Raw genomic sequence first — 19,383 nt, forward strand, 5'->3', positions numbered from 1 at the left:
AGCTCCTCTCCCACCTGTACTGTCTCTTCCTCTTCCACCATCTCCTCCTCTAATGTGTTTACGACCTTCTCTGGGCCTAATCTGGCCTTTTAGGGGGCTTTCCTCTTTGGGCGAAGGACAGCATGCTCAATTGTTTTTTACATGACATCTTTTAAAGACAGATGCAATGATTGATGCATCTATGGCCAGGATATTTGTAACATGCTAGTATGCCTAATGAGTTCGCGAAGACCTATTTCATGCCAAATACTGACTTTCACTGGGATGTAAAAAGACAACTGTGTTTAATTTGTATTGACATGCTGACTTACTGATTCAGGGAGGCTAATGCCGGTTAATGTAGTTTCCTGTCTCATCTCAGCAGAAACGAAACTGAAACTGAACACGTCGTTGGGGAATCTGCGATCTGTTTTGCTAGCTGTTACTATTTTGGCTGTGACAAATTCAGCAATCGTTTGACAAGATGAGCAGTGATAAAGAAAACACTGGACTAATTGAATGCTTTAGGAATAGACTAAGAAGACTTATTCTCGTCGAACCCCTTCTGGATCGTTTACACTTTATAGAGGATTGTGAGAAAGAATCGATTAGAGCCAAGTTAAACAACCAGGGCAACTTATACGCTGCTGACCAACTCTTAAATACTATTTTAAAAGGTCCACGGACAGAGGGTTGGTTTAGGGAACTACTGGACGGTCTAGAAACAGTAGGCTGTAAGCATGCGGCTAACTATATCAACAACAACCCACCTACTCCGTCTATGGAGGTCGAAAATGACAACTGCATCAGAATGATACAACTTCTTCAACCGACCCTGGAAACAATGAAGACGCGAGATGTTTGCATCAGCTGTCACTCAATGGACATTTTAACCGACGAGGATCATGACAATGTAAGTGCAATCTCTTCAAACAGGCTACAATCTAACTATAGGCTATACAGCAAACGGCTTGTTTAGCTTAGTATATTAATGCAGTGGTAATTGAAGTTGCCATGTTCTTAAAACGTCATATAATACGAAGCCTGCCATAAGTAAATCATTAAGTCTGTTTCCAAGGCTTGTCAAATCTTATATAAAGTAATTGTAGCACTATCCGTCTGTATTCAGCTTGTTGAGCCGACATGCAATCCGTGAGAAAACCAGCAGAGGACAGTAGCTGCCTATTTTATCTCTGGGGTTACTGGCGTTATATGTTCCTTGCGAGCTAACATTGAAATGTTCTCGTGTCTTTCTAGATTCTAGCAGAGACTGACAAACTCGGACCAATAGGTGGTGCTCGTTTACTGCTCAGAAGAGTGGTAAGGAAAGAAGCGGGGTGGTTTTCCACATTTCTTAAAGCTTTGGCAGACACAGAGCACTTCCCATTGGTCGCAGAGCTGCAAGGAAAAGATCTGGTGGATGAGGAAGGTAAGAGTTGGAAACATACAATGTTTGAGATGTAAGTAATTCCAATTTATAAAAGGGCATACGTAAACTGTACAAACAACTAACAGATTTAGTAAGGCTGACTTTGCCATTTGCACTTTTACAAAATATACATTCATTGTATAATGTACACAACATAAATAGTACTGCAGGCCTTAATGTCACGTTACTGAGCAATTTCCTTACTATCTGTGTCTAGGTGTACCTGACACACCTCATGCTCTTAAAGATGACAAGGAACTTGTAAAGGAACACCTTAAAACGAACCTGGCCGTGCCTGCCCAAGTGAAGGCCCCTGCCAGTCTTCTGGACTCATCCTGTGATAGCATATCAGGCTTCCTTTCATGCGAGTCCCTTGATGGCACTTTTGATGGCTCAGGTAACATGGACAAATACATATCCTCCTTTTGTGCCCCTGTCTGTGTGTGTGCACATTAAACCAAACGTATAGGTATTGTCATATTATCTGTTTCATTGTATTGTATAGCACTCATGAAACACTATTCTCTCTTAACATTGTTTTTTTTCTCTGCTCTGTTTGTGCAGTGGACCTTTATAGTGCTGACTTTTCCCAGAATGAGAGTAGCCATGCCAGTGAGAGCATGGATGATTCAGGTAAGGACCCTTTCTTGGCAATGACCTCTGAGGGAAATAGTTCTACATGAGAATAAGTACTGCAGATAGAATAAGATAACATGATCTATTAAGTATTTGAAAACATAGTTTTAGATTGATGGTGACTCTTGATGGACACTTGGGGTCTGTCAGTCAAGCATCACTATGTACAATATGCAGCTGGTCTTGAGTCTGTATCGTATCTCAGACATCACCACCGATTTCCTGTTTCCATCTGCATGTTGTGTATTAAGAAGTCATGAATCATAGCGCTGCATAGCGCTGCACTGCACACTGGCTTTTGAGCCGTTCTTCAAAGCTAGTTCAGGTCAGTCGGATGTGTGCAGCCTGCCTGCCTGTGTTAATGTACATCTTGAAGCAATCAACCGTTAAACCCAGAGAGTCTTCTGGGAGGACTAGCGGTATGCAGGAGGCGTTAACACCAGTGAAAAATCCTGGACTAGTCCAATGTGTTGTCCAGAATTCTCACATTTCACCAGAAGATCATCTTTCTGCATGTTCTGTTGATACAGTTGGTCCTGATAGGGCTGTGCAGCTGGAAGCATAGTTAGCTGAATTCTCCAAGATTACATTTAGGAGTGTTTATTATTAAGAGGTTTTTGACACTTTTCTCCAGGCAGTCAGTCAGTTTCTGCTTTAAAGGCCACGTCTGTGAGTAAACTGTTTAAACCAAACCAAGTTTAAACAAAATCAGCAGTTATTTCCCCATGTGTGCTGTCCGAACACACATCCAAATCAAAGTCAGAATCATGAAATTGCTAAAAAGCTCAAACCAAGAAAATAATTGCTTCTGAAATCTTTTGGTTCTATAGACGTATGTATTCATGATGCTAAAGTTTAGCATTGACGTACCCACAATGAATGCTTTTGCTCGACAGTGTTAGCAAGGTGAAGGCTCGGTGCTATCAGGATACTGCTAGGCATTTGTGGTGGCAGTGGAATGAAATGACGGCGAGTCACAGAAAAAAGGGTTCCGTGGGTTTGCCCTAATTGGCCCGGAGAATATGTTCCATGCGTCTCTGTGACTAACCACACAGAGGTTAAAGAGTGTGGACGAAAGCCAGTCCTCTACTCTCAATTGCTACCACATGCTGTTGAGACTGTGAATGGGGACATGAGGGAAATTTGTTGGAAATTTGTCGCTTTGGTTTGTGCGATTTGGTCCCCTAGATCAGTGGTTCTCAACCGGGGGTCCGCGTACCCCTGGGGGTACGTGAAGGTAGTCCAGGGGGTACGTGAGATTTTTAAAAGATATATTTAAAATAAGCCTCCATTCAAAAATAATTTAAAAATAGTTATTATACGGCTCTTCAGAATGTTCCAAAATGAACGTTGATTTGTATGGGCCATATGTGGGTTAAATGTCTGCGTTCGCAGGTTGGTAATTCCTTGATATTCACTGCTGCGGAAAGTTTATCACCGCTGTCATTGGCAACGGGTTTTTTGCTTTTAATTCACATCTTTCATATCATTCCGCAAGTATTTCGGTTAGTTAACGTAACGGAAGGTCATTGAAACTTGAAGTCAGAAGGTAGATTGCTAAGCATTTGCGTGCAGAACTATTTTTTTCTTAGCGGAAATCACGAAATGGCAACAAACTCATTCAAAAGAGGTATTCTGGAGGAATGTCTTCTATCGTTTTGGCAAGTAACTGTATAATAAGCGCGATTTTTTTTCTCGCCAAAACATGGGAGCTGAACACACACAACTGCTGCTGCACACCGAAGTGCGTTGGCTCTCGAGGGAGAATACTCAAACGGCTGTTGGAATTACGATCTGAAGTACACACCTTTATGATTGAGCACAGATCTCCGCATGCCACACAGACTGGCTTGCAAATATGTGCTATCTGGCAGACATTCAGCAAACTGAACGAACTGAATATGTCTGCAGGGAAAGGACACCAGCATTTTAAACCTGCATGACAAGGTGGTAGGCTTCCCGAAGAAAGCAGTGCTGTGGAGAAGAGCCTCTGCACAGGGGGATTTCACCTGATTTCCTCAGATGGATGATTTTCTCTCTAGTGAGGATGTGGACAGAGCTCCAGTCAAGTTGGTCATCGTGGGACATTAGACCAATTTGATTCAACATTTTAATTTTCAATTTCCTACTTCCCTGACATGGAGGAGAAATCTACACAGCTGGATTGGGTGAAAAACCCATTTCTCTTGTCCGAAGCATGTGGAAGCTCTGTCACTAATCAGGAAACACTCATGGAAGTGTCATCTGACCGTGGGCTCCAGATGAAGTTTGCCTCATCCACACTCACAGTTTTGGATTTGTGTGAAGCAGGAGCACCCTGACCTGGGAGAGAAAGCTTTGGAGCAGCTACTACCCTATGCCTCCACATATTTATGTGAGGCCTCCTTCTCTGCAATGACTGTGATCAAAACAAAGCAGATAAACAGACTGTGCCTGGAGAAGAGCTTGATCACAGCAGTTGCCTCCTTGCCACCAAGACTGACAAAGATTTTCAGTGAAGCACAAGTTTCTTACTAAAATGTAATTGCAAACGCACTCAGTTCAATGCAACAATGTTCAATGTTCAATCTTCAGTGCTGACAGTTTAATAAATCAGACAATGATGGCATAGCGCTGTGTATAACATATTTTTTTCAATCAAAAATGCTTTGCGCTGGTTAGGGGGTACTTGGCTGAAAAAAGATTTCACAGGGGGTACAATACTGAAAAAGGTTGAGAACCACTGCCCTAGATTGTAGCAGGGAAGATGTATCATTGGTATTATAAAGTAGAATAGGCACAGTTAGATTCTGCACACTTAGGTTGTTGCATATGCTCACCTCTTGGCCATCACTGAAACATAGCCAAACTCAGCTAAGGTATTAGAGGTGCAATGGTCATGATCAAAACAGTGAAAATTGAAATGTGTAATCGCAAGTGGTAGGGCATTCCTCTTCACACGGACATCTAGGAGAGAGCGCCTGAACTTCCTGTTTGTACATTTGTGGTCGATTTGTTTTTTGGTAGAGTGATCAGGTGACATCCAGGTGACTTTGTGGATGGGTTTACAGTGCCTTGCATAAGTATTCACCCCCTTGGATGTTTTTCCCTGTTATTGCTTTTATAACTCATTCATGCTCAATATAAGTTGGCTTTTTTGACAAAAAAATCAAAAAAATGCCCTCTTCAATGCCAAAGTGAAAACAGATTTCTACACAGTATTGTAAATTAAATAAAAATATGTCATGTAAATAAGTGATTGCATAAGTATTCACTCCCTTTTAGTGACTGACCTAATTTAACAGAGGTCCAGCCAATTGGTGCTAGAAGTCTCACAATTAGTGAAATGGGGATCAGTGTGCAGTGAAAGTGCCTCAAGTGATTGTAGTTTAACGATAGCGATGTCTGGAAGGTCCATTCACTGGTCAGTATTAATTCTGTATTAATAATACAGAATTTGTCCTTCTGTTTAGGATTCTTGCAAAGAACGTGTCTGAAGCTATCTAAATGCAGCCACTAATAAAAGCATACCTTTTCTGAAGCGGCTATAGCACACGCCTTCTTGTGCTGGCACCAAGAGTTTATGGTTACCATTGCTTTCTCATAAATCTATTCTCAATGCACAGGAATTTGTAAAACGACCATAAAGACTTCTTTAAAACAGTGCAAACCCCAGAAAGATCAGTTTGCAGTTGTGCAGTTTTAAGTCAGGCTGCTGGGGAAATATCTGTATTAAATCACTGGGCTTGAGAGAAGGGAAATATTAGAAAGCAATAGAGGCCATTGTTTACTCCTTATAGCTTTGGAGCTCACTATTACTAATCTTCCCCTCACCCGCATAGAATTAATCCAGGAAGTGCCTCTCTGGTGATGCAGTCAAAGACAGTCAGGAGACATTTTGTCATGTATTGCCCCAGGCTGGTGGATTAGGAGGGTTTACACCATCCTCATGAGAAGTTGTTTTAAACCAGAGTGCTTGGGACATACCCTGCGGTTCCCTAGAAAGCCATGAACTCACCCCAATCTGACTCAACCCCTTCACTACCCCCCCCCCCCCCCCCCCCACCCCACCCCAACCCCCCTTTAAGTTTACATAACGACAAACATAGCACCAGCCTGGACAGTGAGTGCCTGCAGCAGGACAGGGCCGTAATTACAGGGTGTTGATGCAGACGCCGTCTGCTGGCTGAACCCTCCGTTCTGCTGTCTCTCCTCAGCCAGTGGCGATGGGGGTGCGGCGGCTGCAGCGGGAGGAGGCCCAGAGGAGGGGGGCATCGTTCTGAGGGACTATCAGACGGATGTCGCCGGGCCGGCCCTGGAGGGCAAAAACATCATCATCTGCCTCCCAACAGGAAGTGGGAAAACCAGAGTGGCCGTCTATATAACGAAGGAACATCTGGACAGCAGGAGGAGGGACAACCAGCCAGGGAAGGTTGTGGTGTTGGTGAATAAGGTACATAGACAAGTCAGGGCCTTTTACTCTCTTTGCCCGGCTGTCTGCTCCAGTTTTGGTCATTGCGTCTTAAAGCAGCTCAGATGTTTAGCTTTAGTTTAGTTCAGGTGTGTGTGCGTGCTGTAGTGCACTCTCATGATTGCTTGTGGCCTTGTTTTTTTCCAGTTATGTTTTAAAAAAGGGGAAATACTTTTTAGAGTTGCACCAGACTTACCGTCTGCAGAAATGATTCATCAAACCGACAAAGTCTGACTCAGCTCTAAATCCTGCACTGGTGTAGTTTTTAAATGTTGACTTACCTGAAACACTCAGTTGGTGTGGGACATTGATTGTTATTATAATAAGGAGTGAGTTGGCATCAGGAAAACTAAAACATATCAGTGTCTTTAATTATAAAGATATCACATGACACATGTCCATAGGTAATACAATAATCTGTTCTGTGATATAAAATAAAGCTTTGGGCTTTTGCAATAAGGTTGTTATTTTGCAGATTCCTCTGGTGGAACAGCATTATTCCACTGAGTTTGGGAGGTTCCTGCGCCACCAGTTCAAAGTGGAGAGGGTGAGCGGAGACTCGCAGATGAAAATCTCTTTCCCCGAGATTTTCAGAAAGAATGACATCATCATCTGCACGGCACAAATCCTGGAAAACTCCCTCGCCAATGCTAAGAAAGTAGACGAGGACGGGATCTCGCTGTCAGGTTTGGCCCCATTATGTTGCCATCCAGTTCTCTATCATTTTCCCCACTAACAAGGTGATTTGGTGCGCTTTCTCCTCCTGTGAATTATTGATCTGCGTTTGACAGATGTTATGGAGGAGGATTTCTTGGACTCTGCCTAAGCGGTCTCGGATGAATGACATCCCTGGTGCTTTATATGTGGGGGGGGGTAGGCAGGCAGGTAGGGAGGGGAGACTGAATGGGAGGACGCACTTCTCCCCCCTCAGGGAGTTTACACTGACAGGTTTCTGTCATATCTAGCCAGTTCTCCTTTCTCTGGATGTCAAGCTGGCACTCTAACCCAAGGTGGAATTTCCCCAAGTGTAACAGATGCTGTTTGCTTCATGTCTTCCAGTTCCGTGTTTTTTATTTATTAGTTTTTTATAATTATTATTTTTTCTAGTTATTTTTTTTCCGAGGGGGGTGGCTGGTGAATGTCTGGCCTCAAGTCTGTTCAAGTCATCAGGGGGTGGCTCATCCAATCCACCTGAGGGCCCCTGTCATTGCCTCAAGTTCCACACCAGGGTTGCTTTTGTGTTTTCATTGGCCTCTTGGGCAGCATACGTTACACCAGACGAAAAAAAAAAAAAAGAGTTGGATTTGTAAAACGAAACTCTTGGCATCAGTCATTGCTGTGAAATGACCTTTCTCACTTTTCTCGCTGGTTCTGAGGCACAGACTGGGGTTAGAGAGAAGGAGAACGAGTGGTTTAAGATTGCTGTAGGTTTTCCTAGAAGAGATATGAAAAGCTTGGCTGGGCTAGAGTGCCAAGGTCGTGGTGAAAAATTGCAGTCACAAAAAAAATAAAGTGCTATCCTCGTATTTGAAAATCTGCAAATCTGGAAACAAAACAATAGCTTGGGTATGGAGGTTCGCTTTCCAGCAAGATAATCAACGTGTAAACATTAAGCCTCAGCATCATTAAAAATAGATGTTGCAGGAAGGAGTTTTGAGGTTTGTGGGAGAGAGAGAGAGAGAAAGAGGGAGAAAGAGAGCTGACTGAAGGAATATGGGAGTCGTATGGGACCTCTAGGATGGTTCATGTCCTCCCCAGCTAGGAGAGGTCCTGAACCCCTGGCTGAGGGGAGGGCTCTGTGCTGCTTCACAGTGGTGATCATTCAAACACATGCCAGCTGTGGTGGTGGATTTATACTCCTCTCCTGTCTTGTTGATGGCATGACCCAGGACCTTTCCCTATTTGACCCCTTTCAACTGCTTCCTTACTACACCCCGACACTCCCTACTCGGACATTCTATAAGGGATCATCAGCTTTTCCTCAGAGAAGACCCTTTGAATGTTATACTGAAAACTATTCCATAGTTTTAGGATAAACTTAAATGCGTCCTCAGCGTAAAATCATTAACTGCTTCCCAGTAACAATAGCCCAAAGAGCCATGTTATAATGAAATATGAAATATGAAATATTTCTCTAACTACTACACAGAATAATGCCAGGAATGATCACTGAAGCATCCTTTTACTGAACCCTTGTAGAGATCACCCTTATGGTGATAGATGAGTGTCACCACACGCAGAAGGGAGGTGTCTACAACCACATCATGATCCGCTACCTGAGGCAGAAGCACCGCAACGACCTGCTGCGGAAGGAACAGAAGGATCCCCTGCCCATCCCTCAGGTCCTGGGGCTCACTGCCTCGCCCGGAGTTGGAGGCGCCAAGACCCAGCAGAAGGCCATGGAGCACATACTCCGGGTACTCCAGCCAGTCTTGCTGCACTTGCTCTTTTTCTCCTGTTCCCCATTCCTTCTCTCCCTTTTCTCCCACGCCTGCGTGTCTTCCTGACCCTTCATTCATTCATCACCCCCCCCCCCCCCCCCCTCCTTACTCTCCCTCTCTCTCTCTCTCTCTTTTTTTCTCTCTCTCTTTACCCTCTCTTCCTCAGGTCTTGCTGCTCCCTGCTTTGTCTCATGTTCAGTTTTTCCCGGCACTCGTAGTGGAGAAGCCTGTTTCTAATGTCCCACATGCCTCACACTTGAGAGAGCATTAAAGCCAGACTGTTTTGTGTAACAAGGACCTTATTTACTTTGTTACTAACTCACTCAAGGTCTGCCCATTCCAAGTGGTTTTCTAATGGTTGCTAGTGTCCTTCAATATGACAGCCAGTTTTATTAATAAAATAATGGTAAATATAGAGCTGTGGAATAGAATGGTGTCATGACTCATGCAAGTACTGCTGATAAACTTGTATCATGTGATATGTGTTAGCAGTCATTGCCACCTCTTCACTCCCTCTTGCTCTTCTATGCTGTGATCTCATTTGTAGATCTGTGCTAACCTGGATGCTGTTACTATAAAGACAAAGAACCTACAAGAGGAGTCTACGTCCCCTTTCAAAAGGATTGCAAGTGCTGATAAAAGAAAAGAGGTACCTCTTTAATGTCGCCCTTTCCGTAGACATTCTCCACATGATAGTGGGTATGATAAGCCATGGCAGCAGTGATGTGCTGTTAAAAGTCTGTAAGTGCAGTCCATATAAATGCTTGCTTGCTTTCATGCTGTCATATTTGCTCATGAAATATGATATGAAAGCAGTACAGTGAGAGTGGCATATCAAGCTGCGGATCTGAAATACCAGTAAACCGCATGTTCAATTGCTCACATCATAACAGGTTTTTAAAGCCACACTATCACCTCTCTGACCTTTAAACAAAGAGTAACCGTAGGCCTGCAGGCACCTTTGAACAACAGGAAGCAGCACCTCTTATATTAATAACCACACTAAAGGCAAAAGTTTCAGAATGCAAGAAATGATTGTTCTATAAATTCTCTTGATTTAAGAAATCAATAAAACCGTCTCACTGTACTGAAACTTTTAATGCATTCAGAATGTACAAGACATTTTTGAAAGCCAAATGAATGTCTTGCGTAAGTGCCTGGCTAGGTATTTCACGCTGTCAGTCCAAATTCATTGTAGAGATTTGATCCGTCAAATGCGGCTTTGTAACTAAACTCTCCTATTGTTCTCCCAACAATCATAAGGATCCCTTTGGAGATGTTATCAAGGGGATCATGGAGCAGATCCAGACTCATGCTGGGCTGAACCCACTCTGTGACTTCGGCACCCAGAACTATGAGCAGTGGGTGGTCCTGACAGAGCAGAACGGTGAGTCTCAGCACCATTTCCATATGCACTAAAGAAAAAATCCCATTTTTTTCGTTGACTCATTTTTTCCTTCAGGGAGTATATATAATGTTCCTTGAAAGCTGTGGCTGTATTTGCTGAAGAGACCACTGACTTACTGGCACTTTCAGGCAGAGAGCCAGTTCAGCTGAAACCCAAGACCTCTTAGATGAGTTCCCCCTCAATCTGATGACTAATCCATGTGTTTCGCAGTTCTGGGTTTTTAATCAGGTTAGCTGTACAACACATTCTCAGAGTACCCAGAAAAGAAAACCCTGCCCCCTATAAATCCCTATAGGATAGGAACGTATAAGCATTTCAAACTGACCATTTTTTTGTAATGTTCGTGTGGCATAAATCACCCAAAGTCTGCAGGAACATTTGAGTCTGAAAGCCAGCATTGGTTTTCTTATTGCAGAGTCTGAGAGCAGGGATTCCTTCCTCTGCTCTCTCTGCGCTTGTAGGAAAGTCTTCAGTCATCTGATTGGCCTGTCATTTGTCATACAGCCGCCAAAGAGGAAAACACAAAAGTGAGAGTGTGCGCCGAACACCTCCGGCAGTACAACGAGGCCCTGCACCAGAGCAACACCATCCGCATGTCCGACGCTTACCGCTTCCTCGACAAGTACTACAGCGAGGAGTCGAAGAAGAAATACGACCCCGATGAGGAAGAGAACATTACTATCACTGACACTGAAAAATTTCTCTTCACATTGTTCAAAGGTATTTCCATTAAACTGAATAATTGAGTTACATTTTCATTTCGAAGAAGTCAGTTTGTGTAAGATATCACATGCATTATCCTGGGAGTTGTTGGAATGTTTTGCTAAGCTGTGTTGATCACCGACTGGACGTCGTTTTTCGCAGACAAGAGAGAGAACCTGCAGGAGTTGGCCAAGCAGCCCAAGTTCGAGAACAACAGCCTGTCCAAACTGCGTGAGATCATCCTGAAGGAGTTCACCACCCGGGCGGAGGCGCGGGGAATCATTTTCACCAAGACGCGGCTCAGCGCCATCGCCCTCAGCCAGTGGATCCAGGAGAATCCAAAGTTTGAGGAATGTGGAGTCCGGGCCAGCCACCTGATTGGAGGGGGAGACCAGAGCCTCGTGAAGCCCATGACCTCTGTGAGTTAGGCCTGAGTGCCGTAATGGCGTATCTGTTTCTGTCTCTTCTCTTTCTCTCGGCCTGCTCCTTCTCTACCTTTTCATCGCATCTGTTTCCAGGGAACGGAATGATGAGTTGAAATTTCATGTATGGTTTCAAACAGTCTTTGGATGTGATATTGTTGTTGTTCACTGAACAGGCAGAGCAAAAGGATGTGCTGAAAAAGTTTCGTCTGGGGGAGATAAATCTGCTCATCGCAACCACAGTTGCAGAGGAGGGTCTGGACATAAAGGAGTGTAATATAGTTATCCGCTACTGCCTGGTCACTAATGAGATCGCCATGATTCAAGTAAGTCTTGTGATTGCAAGAGAAAAAACTGTCTATTCATACAGATGTACACTCAATATGCACTATGTGTTGCAGTGTGTTGCAGTGATATACTGGCATCACTTGTCTACGACGGTGTATTAGGGCCATTGTAGGTACAAACATATATATACATGCATATATATCTATATCACATGACCATATTCTATCAAAATTAATTTGAGGATGGCACGTCTTATTGGCCAGGTATAGGCCTACACGTTTGACAGCCATGTTCCATAGCCTACTGTTGCACCTTCTCACTAACATGTAGGCCTACGTAAGTCGTTTTCTGTTTACCGATGCCGTCTGTGGTGTGGTGAGATTGATCCAGTAGTGCAAAGTGAAGCAATGTGGTTCTTTGACAAAAACATTATTTTTGAGTTTCTTGTTAATTTGCAAATTTATTTTCTGTACATTTACGACTTAAATTCTTAATTTTTTCTCTGAATACTACCCGCCTTCCACTACAATGGCCCTCATACGCTGTCATACTGGTCCTGTTAGTACTATTATGTAGTAACAGCCATCATAATAAGAAGTAATTAGCCTCATATATATAACACTCACACTGAGCTCCTGTACCACTAGATCTTAAAATAGCACGTCACATGTGTTCTAGTTTGTCATCCCTCATGTGCTGGCATGTCATATTAGGAGACATACTGTATATGTGCTAGAAGACATAATGACATGAGTTCTTTGGCTTGATTTTGCACCGTAGGCGCGAGGCAGAGGGAGAGCTGAAGATAGCAGTTACACTCTGGTGGAGGTGGAGGGATCAGGAGTGGCTGAGCGCGAGAGCGTTAATGAGTACCGGGAGAAGATGATGGAGAAAGCCATCATCAAAGTGGGAGGACTACCCAGGGCCGAGTACAACAAGAAGGTGAGTGTGTGACCTGTGCAGAGTGACAGGATATTAATAAGCACACTAAAGTTGAATAAGGTACCGGAGGACAAAGTCATGTTTCTGTAGGTTTAGGGAGACCCCCTCTCAGCTGCTACTTCGAGAAAGGCCTACCTGATAGCAGAATGTGTTGGCATTTATACATTTCAGTCAGGTAAATACAAAAGGAGAGGGGAGGGCCACACCCTTTAAGTGAGAAGAAGGGGAGACAGTGAGTGGTTCACCTATGGGGGAGGGGGGTGATACCAGGATACAAAGGATTCTAGCAGGAAGAGGGGGAAGGGGGTTCACATGTCATTTGCTCAGGTAGTGAGACAGACAGAGTACACATCCAGAATTAGTTGCAGATACAATGTCTTACAACAACAGAATAGCAATATTTCCAGTTCCATCAAGAGTATGTTTGTCTTAGGGCCGAATTATGCTCTGTTTTAGACGTAACGCGTAAGCACGTAATTTACACAAGGAACTTGTTTTAGACAAGTTTTGATTTAAGGTTCGTTTTAGACGCAGAGCCGTGTTGCAAGGCTTGTGAGCCGTGTTGCGTGTTGCAAAGCAAATTGACGCCAGAACTGTAGATTTTTTTTTGAGTTAAGTAAGCCTATTTATTGCAGCAGGACAAAGGAAAAAACTTACCGGAGCATGAAAGTGTAGTGGGCGAAAGGCTTGATGTTATGATTACAAGTGTTACACAAAATACAAATGTTGGCAATTCAGTACCAGTGGCGAAAAAGACAGCACATGACGCAAAAGTTTGTTTATTGACATCTTTTAATGACTGCGACAGGCTTTAAAACGATGTGTTTATGAGTTACATTATTCAAAGATGAGGTGCTAAACGGCGAGAGAATCTCATCATGTTGTCAATGCTTGTAACTACAATGGTGCTGGCCACAAGGTAACGGCAGGTTACTGTTAACTTTTGTATGAGCAGACCGGGCTCATTCTATCAAACTCGCTGGTGCAATTGATGGATTCACGTCAATATGAACTCAATGAAAGATATCACCATGACTCACAAGTGGCGGAAAATGAATATGAAAGTACCTATTTGTTCGTGAATGACCACATTCTCTCCAAACAATCGCGGGTGAGAATGGGATATTCGCGGTAATTTGAGCGTCCTTATAAGTGTTTAAAGAGGATTTGTAAAGGAGTTCATGTCTTCGGACCTCTTCTGTTATGTTTGTTCCTAATCCATAAGAAAAGGCTTGTGAGACGGTCTGCAGGGTATTCATGATTTAAAAAAATGTCTGGGTCTAAAAAAGACTGTATGCTATTAACCCGGAAACGTGAGACTCTGTGTGAAAGGGATGTGGTAGCCGGCCAATCACAGCCTTTGCGAGCTGTGTAGGGCCGTAGTGTTTTAGTCGCATAGTCAGGAATTTTGGGCGACGCACTTAAGCACGTAAGGGGGGGTATTTTACCGCGCAAGGGGGGGTTGTGTATCTTACGTGCTTACGCGTTACGTCTAAAACAGAGCATAATTCGGCCTTTAGAGTGTGTGTATCGCGTTAACCAAACACTTCAGTCTGGTGTTTAGGTTCTATCTCTCGCTTGAAGACAAAACAACTACCCAGCCATCTCCTCACACTCAATGGCATCTCATAACACAAGGCGCATAGATCTATTGACCAAGACCTCTCATTCAACTCACACATAAAACATAATATAATACATATAATATTAGATCAGAAAAGGTCCTGTCCCTTCAAGATGTAGACAAAATAATCCACACAAGATGTTCGAGATGTCGACACGCTTCTCATCTTTTAATCTAACTCTTCAGTGCCAGGGATAATCAGGCACCTGTCACAACAGGCTTTCCATACCCCATGCTGGGGGAACCTCTCCTTCTACCTTTTCTTCTCTTACTATATTATATTGTGTCGTTGATACTCATTAAATGGCCACATCACTTGTCATTCTCTTAGGGCGCCTAAGGTGACCAGGGTTCATATCCCAGTTTCTTCCCTTACTCTATCCAAACCCCAAACCCTTCCCTTACCCTACCTCATCCCAACCCCAACCCCTTCCTTTCCCTTACCTTAGCCCAACCCCTTCCCTTACCCTTAACCTGGGAGGGGAACTGTATACGCACTAAGCTGTTCTACAAACAATAGTTTGAATGCTGACTCTCTCAATTTCTATCCACTAACAATCTTGTATGCATCATGTTTGCGCATCTTATATTTATAATGTAATCTTGTATGCATCATGTATGCAGAATGTATGCACATAGTATGCACATAGTTTTATCCTGATGTGTTTATGAATTAATCTGCTTGTTTCTGAGTTCTCTCTCTTCTCCTCCTCTCCTCCCTCAAATCAACCTTTTCCGACCAGGTGGGCTTGCTTTGGGGTGTTATGACTACTGCAATATGAGAGATACTTTGTGGTTGTTTTTGATCAGATGAAAGACTTCCAGCTCCAATCCATCGTGGAGGAGAATGTGCGTGCCAAGAAGAAGAAGCAGAAGGGGATGCTGAAGGAAGAGCCTTCTAAAGTCAGCTTCAGCTGCAGGGGCTGCAGCAAGCCAGTCTGTTCAGGAGAGCACATCAAAGTCATTGAAGACATGCACCATGTCGTCGTCACGCCTGGATTCCGGTACCAACGTCATATTTTGCAGACTCCTCTAGTATTTACAGGATGTTTTCCATATTCTCATTCTGTAACTAAATATAACCAACTGTGGTTGGTGCCCTCAGGAATATGCATGTTTCTGTGTGGTCGGATAGGTTCCTGTTCCATGACCTTCTTAGGGAAGAATGTGAAGTTTTGCTGCACAGGCATAAGTTAAAAAGGCATTTCACAGTTGTTGTCTAAAACTAGCGGGCTAACACCTGACAGCCATCAGACTTGCCTTGCAACTACACCACAGCTTTGATTAGGGGTGGGTATTGCCAAAGAAGTCACGATTCGATTCGTATCACGATTCACATGCCACGATGCGATTCTATCACGATGCATCGCGATACTTGAATTATTGCGATGCATTGCGATGCATTGCGAATTTTCACTGAACACTGTTAGAAAAAAATGAAGCCATTACCAGTGGCTGACTGGCTGTGTATGATCTGGATCGTGTGTTCAATTGATAACTCAAAGCAACTCACTTCATACATAGCTGTATTTATTTAAACGACTTTTGGAGGTTACTTAACACAAATATTATTATTACTGGATACACTGCATGTTTTGTTTATGAATGACTTGTCGCAGTATCGCGCGGCCGAAAATGCTTGATGTTCGCCAACCATTCATGCAATTAAAAAAAAAAAGAAAAACATTTTATTTATTTTTTTTTAATTAATAATCGATACTTGGCGTCAACAATCGATGCAGTAGATCGTGAAAATTAGAATCGCGATGCATCGTCATGACGATTATTTGGCACACCCCTAGCTTTGATGGTAATTTTGTATGACCAAAACATTTGTTAGGAGACTCAGTCTGAAGTATGATCAGCCAAAGATTCAGGTTTAATCTTGCAATGATGGACACCAGAGGAGAGTCACTTATTTCACTTAAAGGATTCACCTAACTCTCTTCTGTCAGTCGTTGTAACTTTACAAACTTTTATCCTTTCTTAAAACAAGGGGTGTCACCCCATAGCTTCATCCCTTCATGAATATGTATCAAATAATGACCTTGGAGTCGTGAAGTCTAGGACTAATTTGCTCACACAGAGCAAATGGGTTTAAGAGCTCCAGCCATTATCAAATTAGCCTTCTATTAGCCTTCAGAGGCACCACAGATACTATGACCTGGCCAGGGAGGAAGTGCGAGCTCTTTCACACCTCACACAGGTTAGGTCCAGAACATACAACAGAAGTTTTACATTTTACAAAAGTCCAAATCAATTATAATTATTATGAATTATTGACTATGGCATATCCTTACTAACTCTGAACCTTAAATTCTGCTTCCTTCAGCTTGCACTGATCATAGGTTGCCAACTTGCAATATACAGTACTTGGCAACATTGTGCTGTAAAATGTGTTCTTACATTTACACTTGTTTTCCGATCCAGAACACAAAACTACGCAGTGATGAGCCTAGGTGGTTAGCGGGAATAATAGGTGTATTTATCTGTCCTTTACACGACCATATGCCATCAAACTCAAAGTGCATTTAAGGATGAAACCTGGCTAGCTCCAAAACTCAATCGTTAATAAAATGGTAAATAAAATAAAAAACCTGCATAATGTCTCTTTAACTTAAGTATTGTTAAGCTTGTCTGCACAACTCTCTATTTAGAACCCCTTGATGAAAGAAGCTTAGTATAAACCTTTGAGGCTTAATCTTCAGGTTTCATGGTCCTGATAAACTCGTTTTGCCAACTCTAGGGATCTTTGTACGGTAACTTTTAGGTTTTCAAAGATTTCTTGACTAATTTTCTCTCTATAGTGAATTAATCAAAAGAACACACTAAGTTCTACCATAGACTTTCTTGTCACCCTTCTCATCTGGCAGTGTGTTCATTGTTACTACAGGTTTAAAGAGTGTAAGAAGCCACTTCTTTAATGGTGTTTGGGAACAGAATATCTTCATGACAACTATACTGTAGATGTCTTTTCTCTCTCTCCATACTTTTCCATTTTTCTATTCCAGTCAGGCTTAATCTTAAATAATCTTGTACATTTTTCTTTTTTTACAGTGATCTGTTCATAGTGCGAGAAAACACTACACTTCAGGAGAGGCTGCTGGACTATGAGGCCAATGGGGTTATAGCTTGCAAAGAGTGCGGGCATGTATGTACATTTTACTTTAGTGGGTTGGACTCAAAGGTGGAATAGTGATTGGCCTCTTAGTGAGATATTTTCAAAGCAATGAACTCATGTAACCATCTGTATGACTTTTGGTTTTATTTCTTTTTTTTTCTGATAGAAATGGGGATCCCTGATGTTGTACAAAGGGATTGAGTGCCCCTGTCTTCACATCAAGAACGCTGTGGTCACACACAACAGCAAAAACAGGGTCTTCAACAAGTGGGGAGAACTGGCCATTCGGTTCCCAGCCTTTGACTACGCAGAACATGCAATGGACTTTGTGAAGCATGCAATGGCTGAAAACTCAGAAGATGAGGAGGACGAGACGTTGTGATAGTGACTACGAGACAATGATTCTCATGGCCCTGATATTCAATCATGCACGACGTGAGATCTGTTTACTTTATACCTCTTATGCTTACACCTAAAGACAACAAAGCACTCTGATCTAACTACTGAACACACCTTACTATAACTTTCAACAGGCTTCCCGGGGGAGTGGGTGGGATATATCTTGTGTCACAAAACACTGGCAGCGTCAATGCAAGTGTAACCAGTTGCATGCAGTTTAGTGATAATAATTCTTCATCTTCACTCTTCATCTCAGTGTTAAATAAAAAATGCAGTCTGTGATTCTGGCAAAAGGTTGTTGATGTTTGAGCTCAACAGCCAATCAAATTACACCTGTACCTATAAAGCAATGTGTTCATTGGATTGTTGACTGTTACTACTCTCTGAGATTCAGACTGATCTGTCCTTGTTAATTATGTTGACAATCGAATGGTACACATCCTGTCTTTTATGGTAATCAACATAGCTCTTGATAATAAATTGTGATCTATCCTTGTGTGATGTATTCTTGTTCATAGTGTGTGTTCTTCAAATATGAAAACATGACATCTTTTCAATCAGTGTTGTTCCCTGTATATGATGATGCTCTTTAAACAGACGCGTCAACCTCTATAAAATGCACATACAACGTGGATGAAGCTATGCATAAAACCTAAAATGATGTCTTTAGAACATAGTACAACAAGGGAGAAGTGATGAACTGACAATAATTATGCAAATGTTTTCTTTTCCTGTCACACTGACATGTTTACATTATTGATGGAGATTAAAAGCAAGGATCCATGGAGAGATCTTTTCAGACACCTGTTTCAGAGGTCCTCGGAGATTACCCATATGTCCCTGAACAAGCTCCAGCTTTCCTTCACAAGAGAACAACTGTCAGCACGCATGCTGCGGTTGGCTTTGACATTCTGACAAGTGGTCCTTCTCTCTCACTGTATTTCGCTCGTTCTCTCTCATTCATTTGCATGGAATGAATGAGTGCTATAACTACAGGTGTGAATATTACTCTCACATACATTCACAAATAAATGGGAAAAGGGCAAATAAAATATTCAAGCTTTATGCTGCGTGCTTACTAAATTAACAGGTACCAACTATTAACTACAGCTGGGTTAGCATATCATTACCTTAATGTTAGCATAACCTTACTGTAACCTTAGCATTAAGTTGATGTATTATGTAGTTATACATCTCTGACAAAGGAGGACGCTTAGTAAGGAGGACGGAGACATGGCTTGAAAGAGAACGAACACTTAACTCGATGCTCTTGATATGCAAAGTACGCAAGAGTCTCTTGAGAGAGAGAATAGGCATGAACTGTATTTTGCCCATATTGACAACTTGGATATGTAGACTTAATACCTTCTTCAAACGGCAAAGTTCTCTATGTCTTACTGGGTGAGCTACGACGTGCGGTCAACATTTAAGCCACATCCTAAATCTTTACGAATTCGTCGCCCTTGTTTGGAAAGTTCTGCTGGCTGCTGAGTTTGAGGAAGCATCTCTTGGACAAGTTACTCTTAACTTACAGGGCCACCG

General features: G+C 42.6%; 1 protein-coding gene across 1 annotated transcript; it reads left to right on the top strand.

Moving 5' to 3' along the window:
* The first annotated feature begins 404 nt into the window (after positions 1 to 404).
* Positions 405 to 18,297, top strand: ifih1 (interferon induced with helicase C domain 1). Its single transcript, XM_080839905.1, has 16 exons — positions 405 to 892; positions 1,237 to 1,408; positions 1,626 to 1,805; positions 1,973 to 2,041; positions 6,241 to 6,476; positions 6,970 to 7,180; positions 8,694 to 8,911; positions 9,483 to 9,584; positions 10,199 to 10,322; positions 10,848 to 11,063; positions 11,208 to 11,464; positions 11,644 to 11,793; positions 12,536 to 12,697; positions 15,132 to 15,325; positions 17,379 to 17,472; positions 17,609 to 18,297. Exons 1-16 carry the CDS (start codon positions 464 to 466, stop codon positions 17,822 to 17,824), a joined length of 3,030 nt encoding a protein of 1,009 aa, XP_080696031.1. The 5' UTR covers positions 405 to 463; the 3' UTR covers positions 17,825 to 18,297.
* The last annotated feature ends 1,086 nt before the right edge of the window (positions 18,298 to 19,383 follow it).

This window comes from Sprattus sprattus (assembly GCF_963457725.1).
Source record: "Sprattus sprattus genome assembly, chromosome: 5".
Taxonomy (NCBI): domain Eukaryota; kingdom Metazoa; phylum Chordata; class Actinopteri; order Clupeiformes; family Clupeidae; genus Sprattus; species Sprattus sprattus.

Coding starts and splice junctions, on each gene's coding strand:
- ifih1 (XM_080839905.1), top strand. CDS start 464: ATGAGCAGTGATAAAGAAAACACTGGACTAATTGAATGCTTTAGGAAT. Junction 10,323..10,847: donor GGTCCTGACAGAGCAGAACG/GTGAGTCTCAGC, acceptor TTTGTCATACAG/CCGCCAAAGAGGAAAACACA. Junction 15,326..17,378: donor GTCGTCACGCCTGGATTCCG/GTACCAACGTCA, acceptor CTTTTTTTACAG/TGATCTGTTCATAGTGCGAG.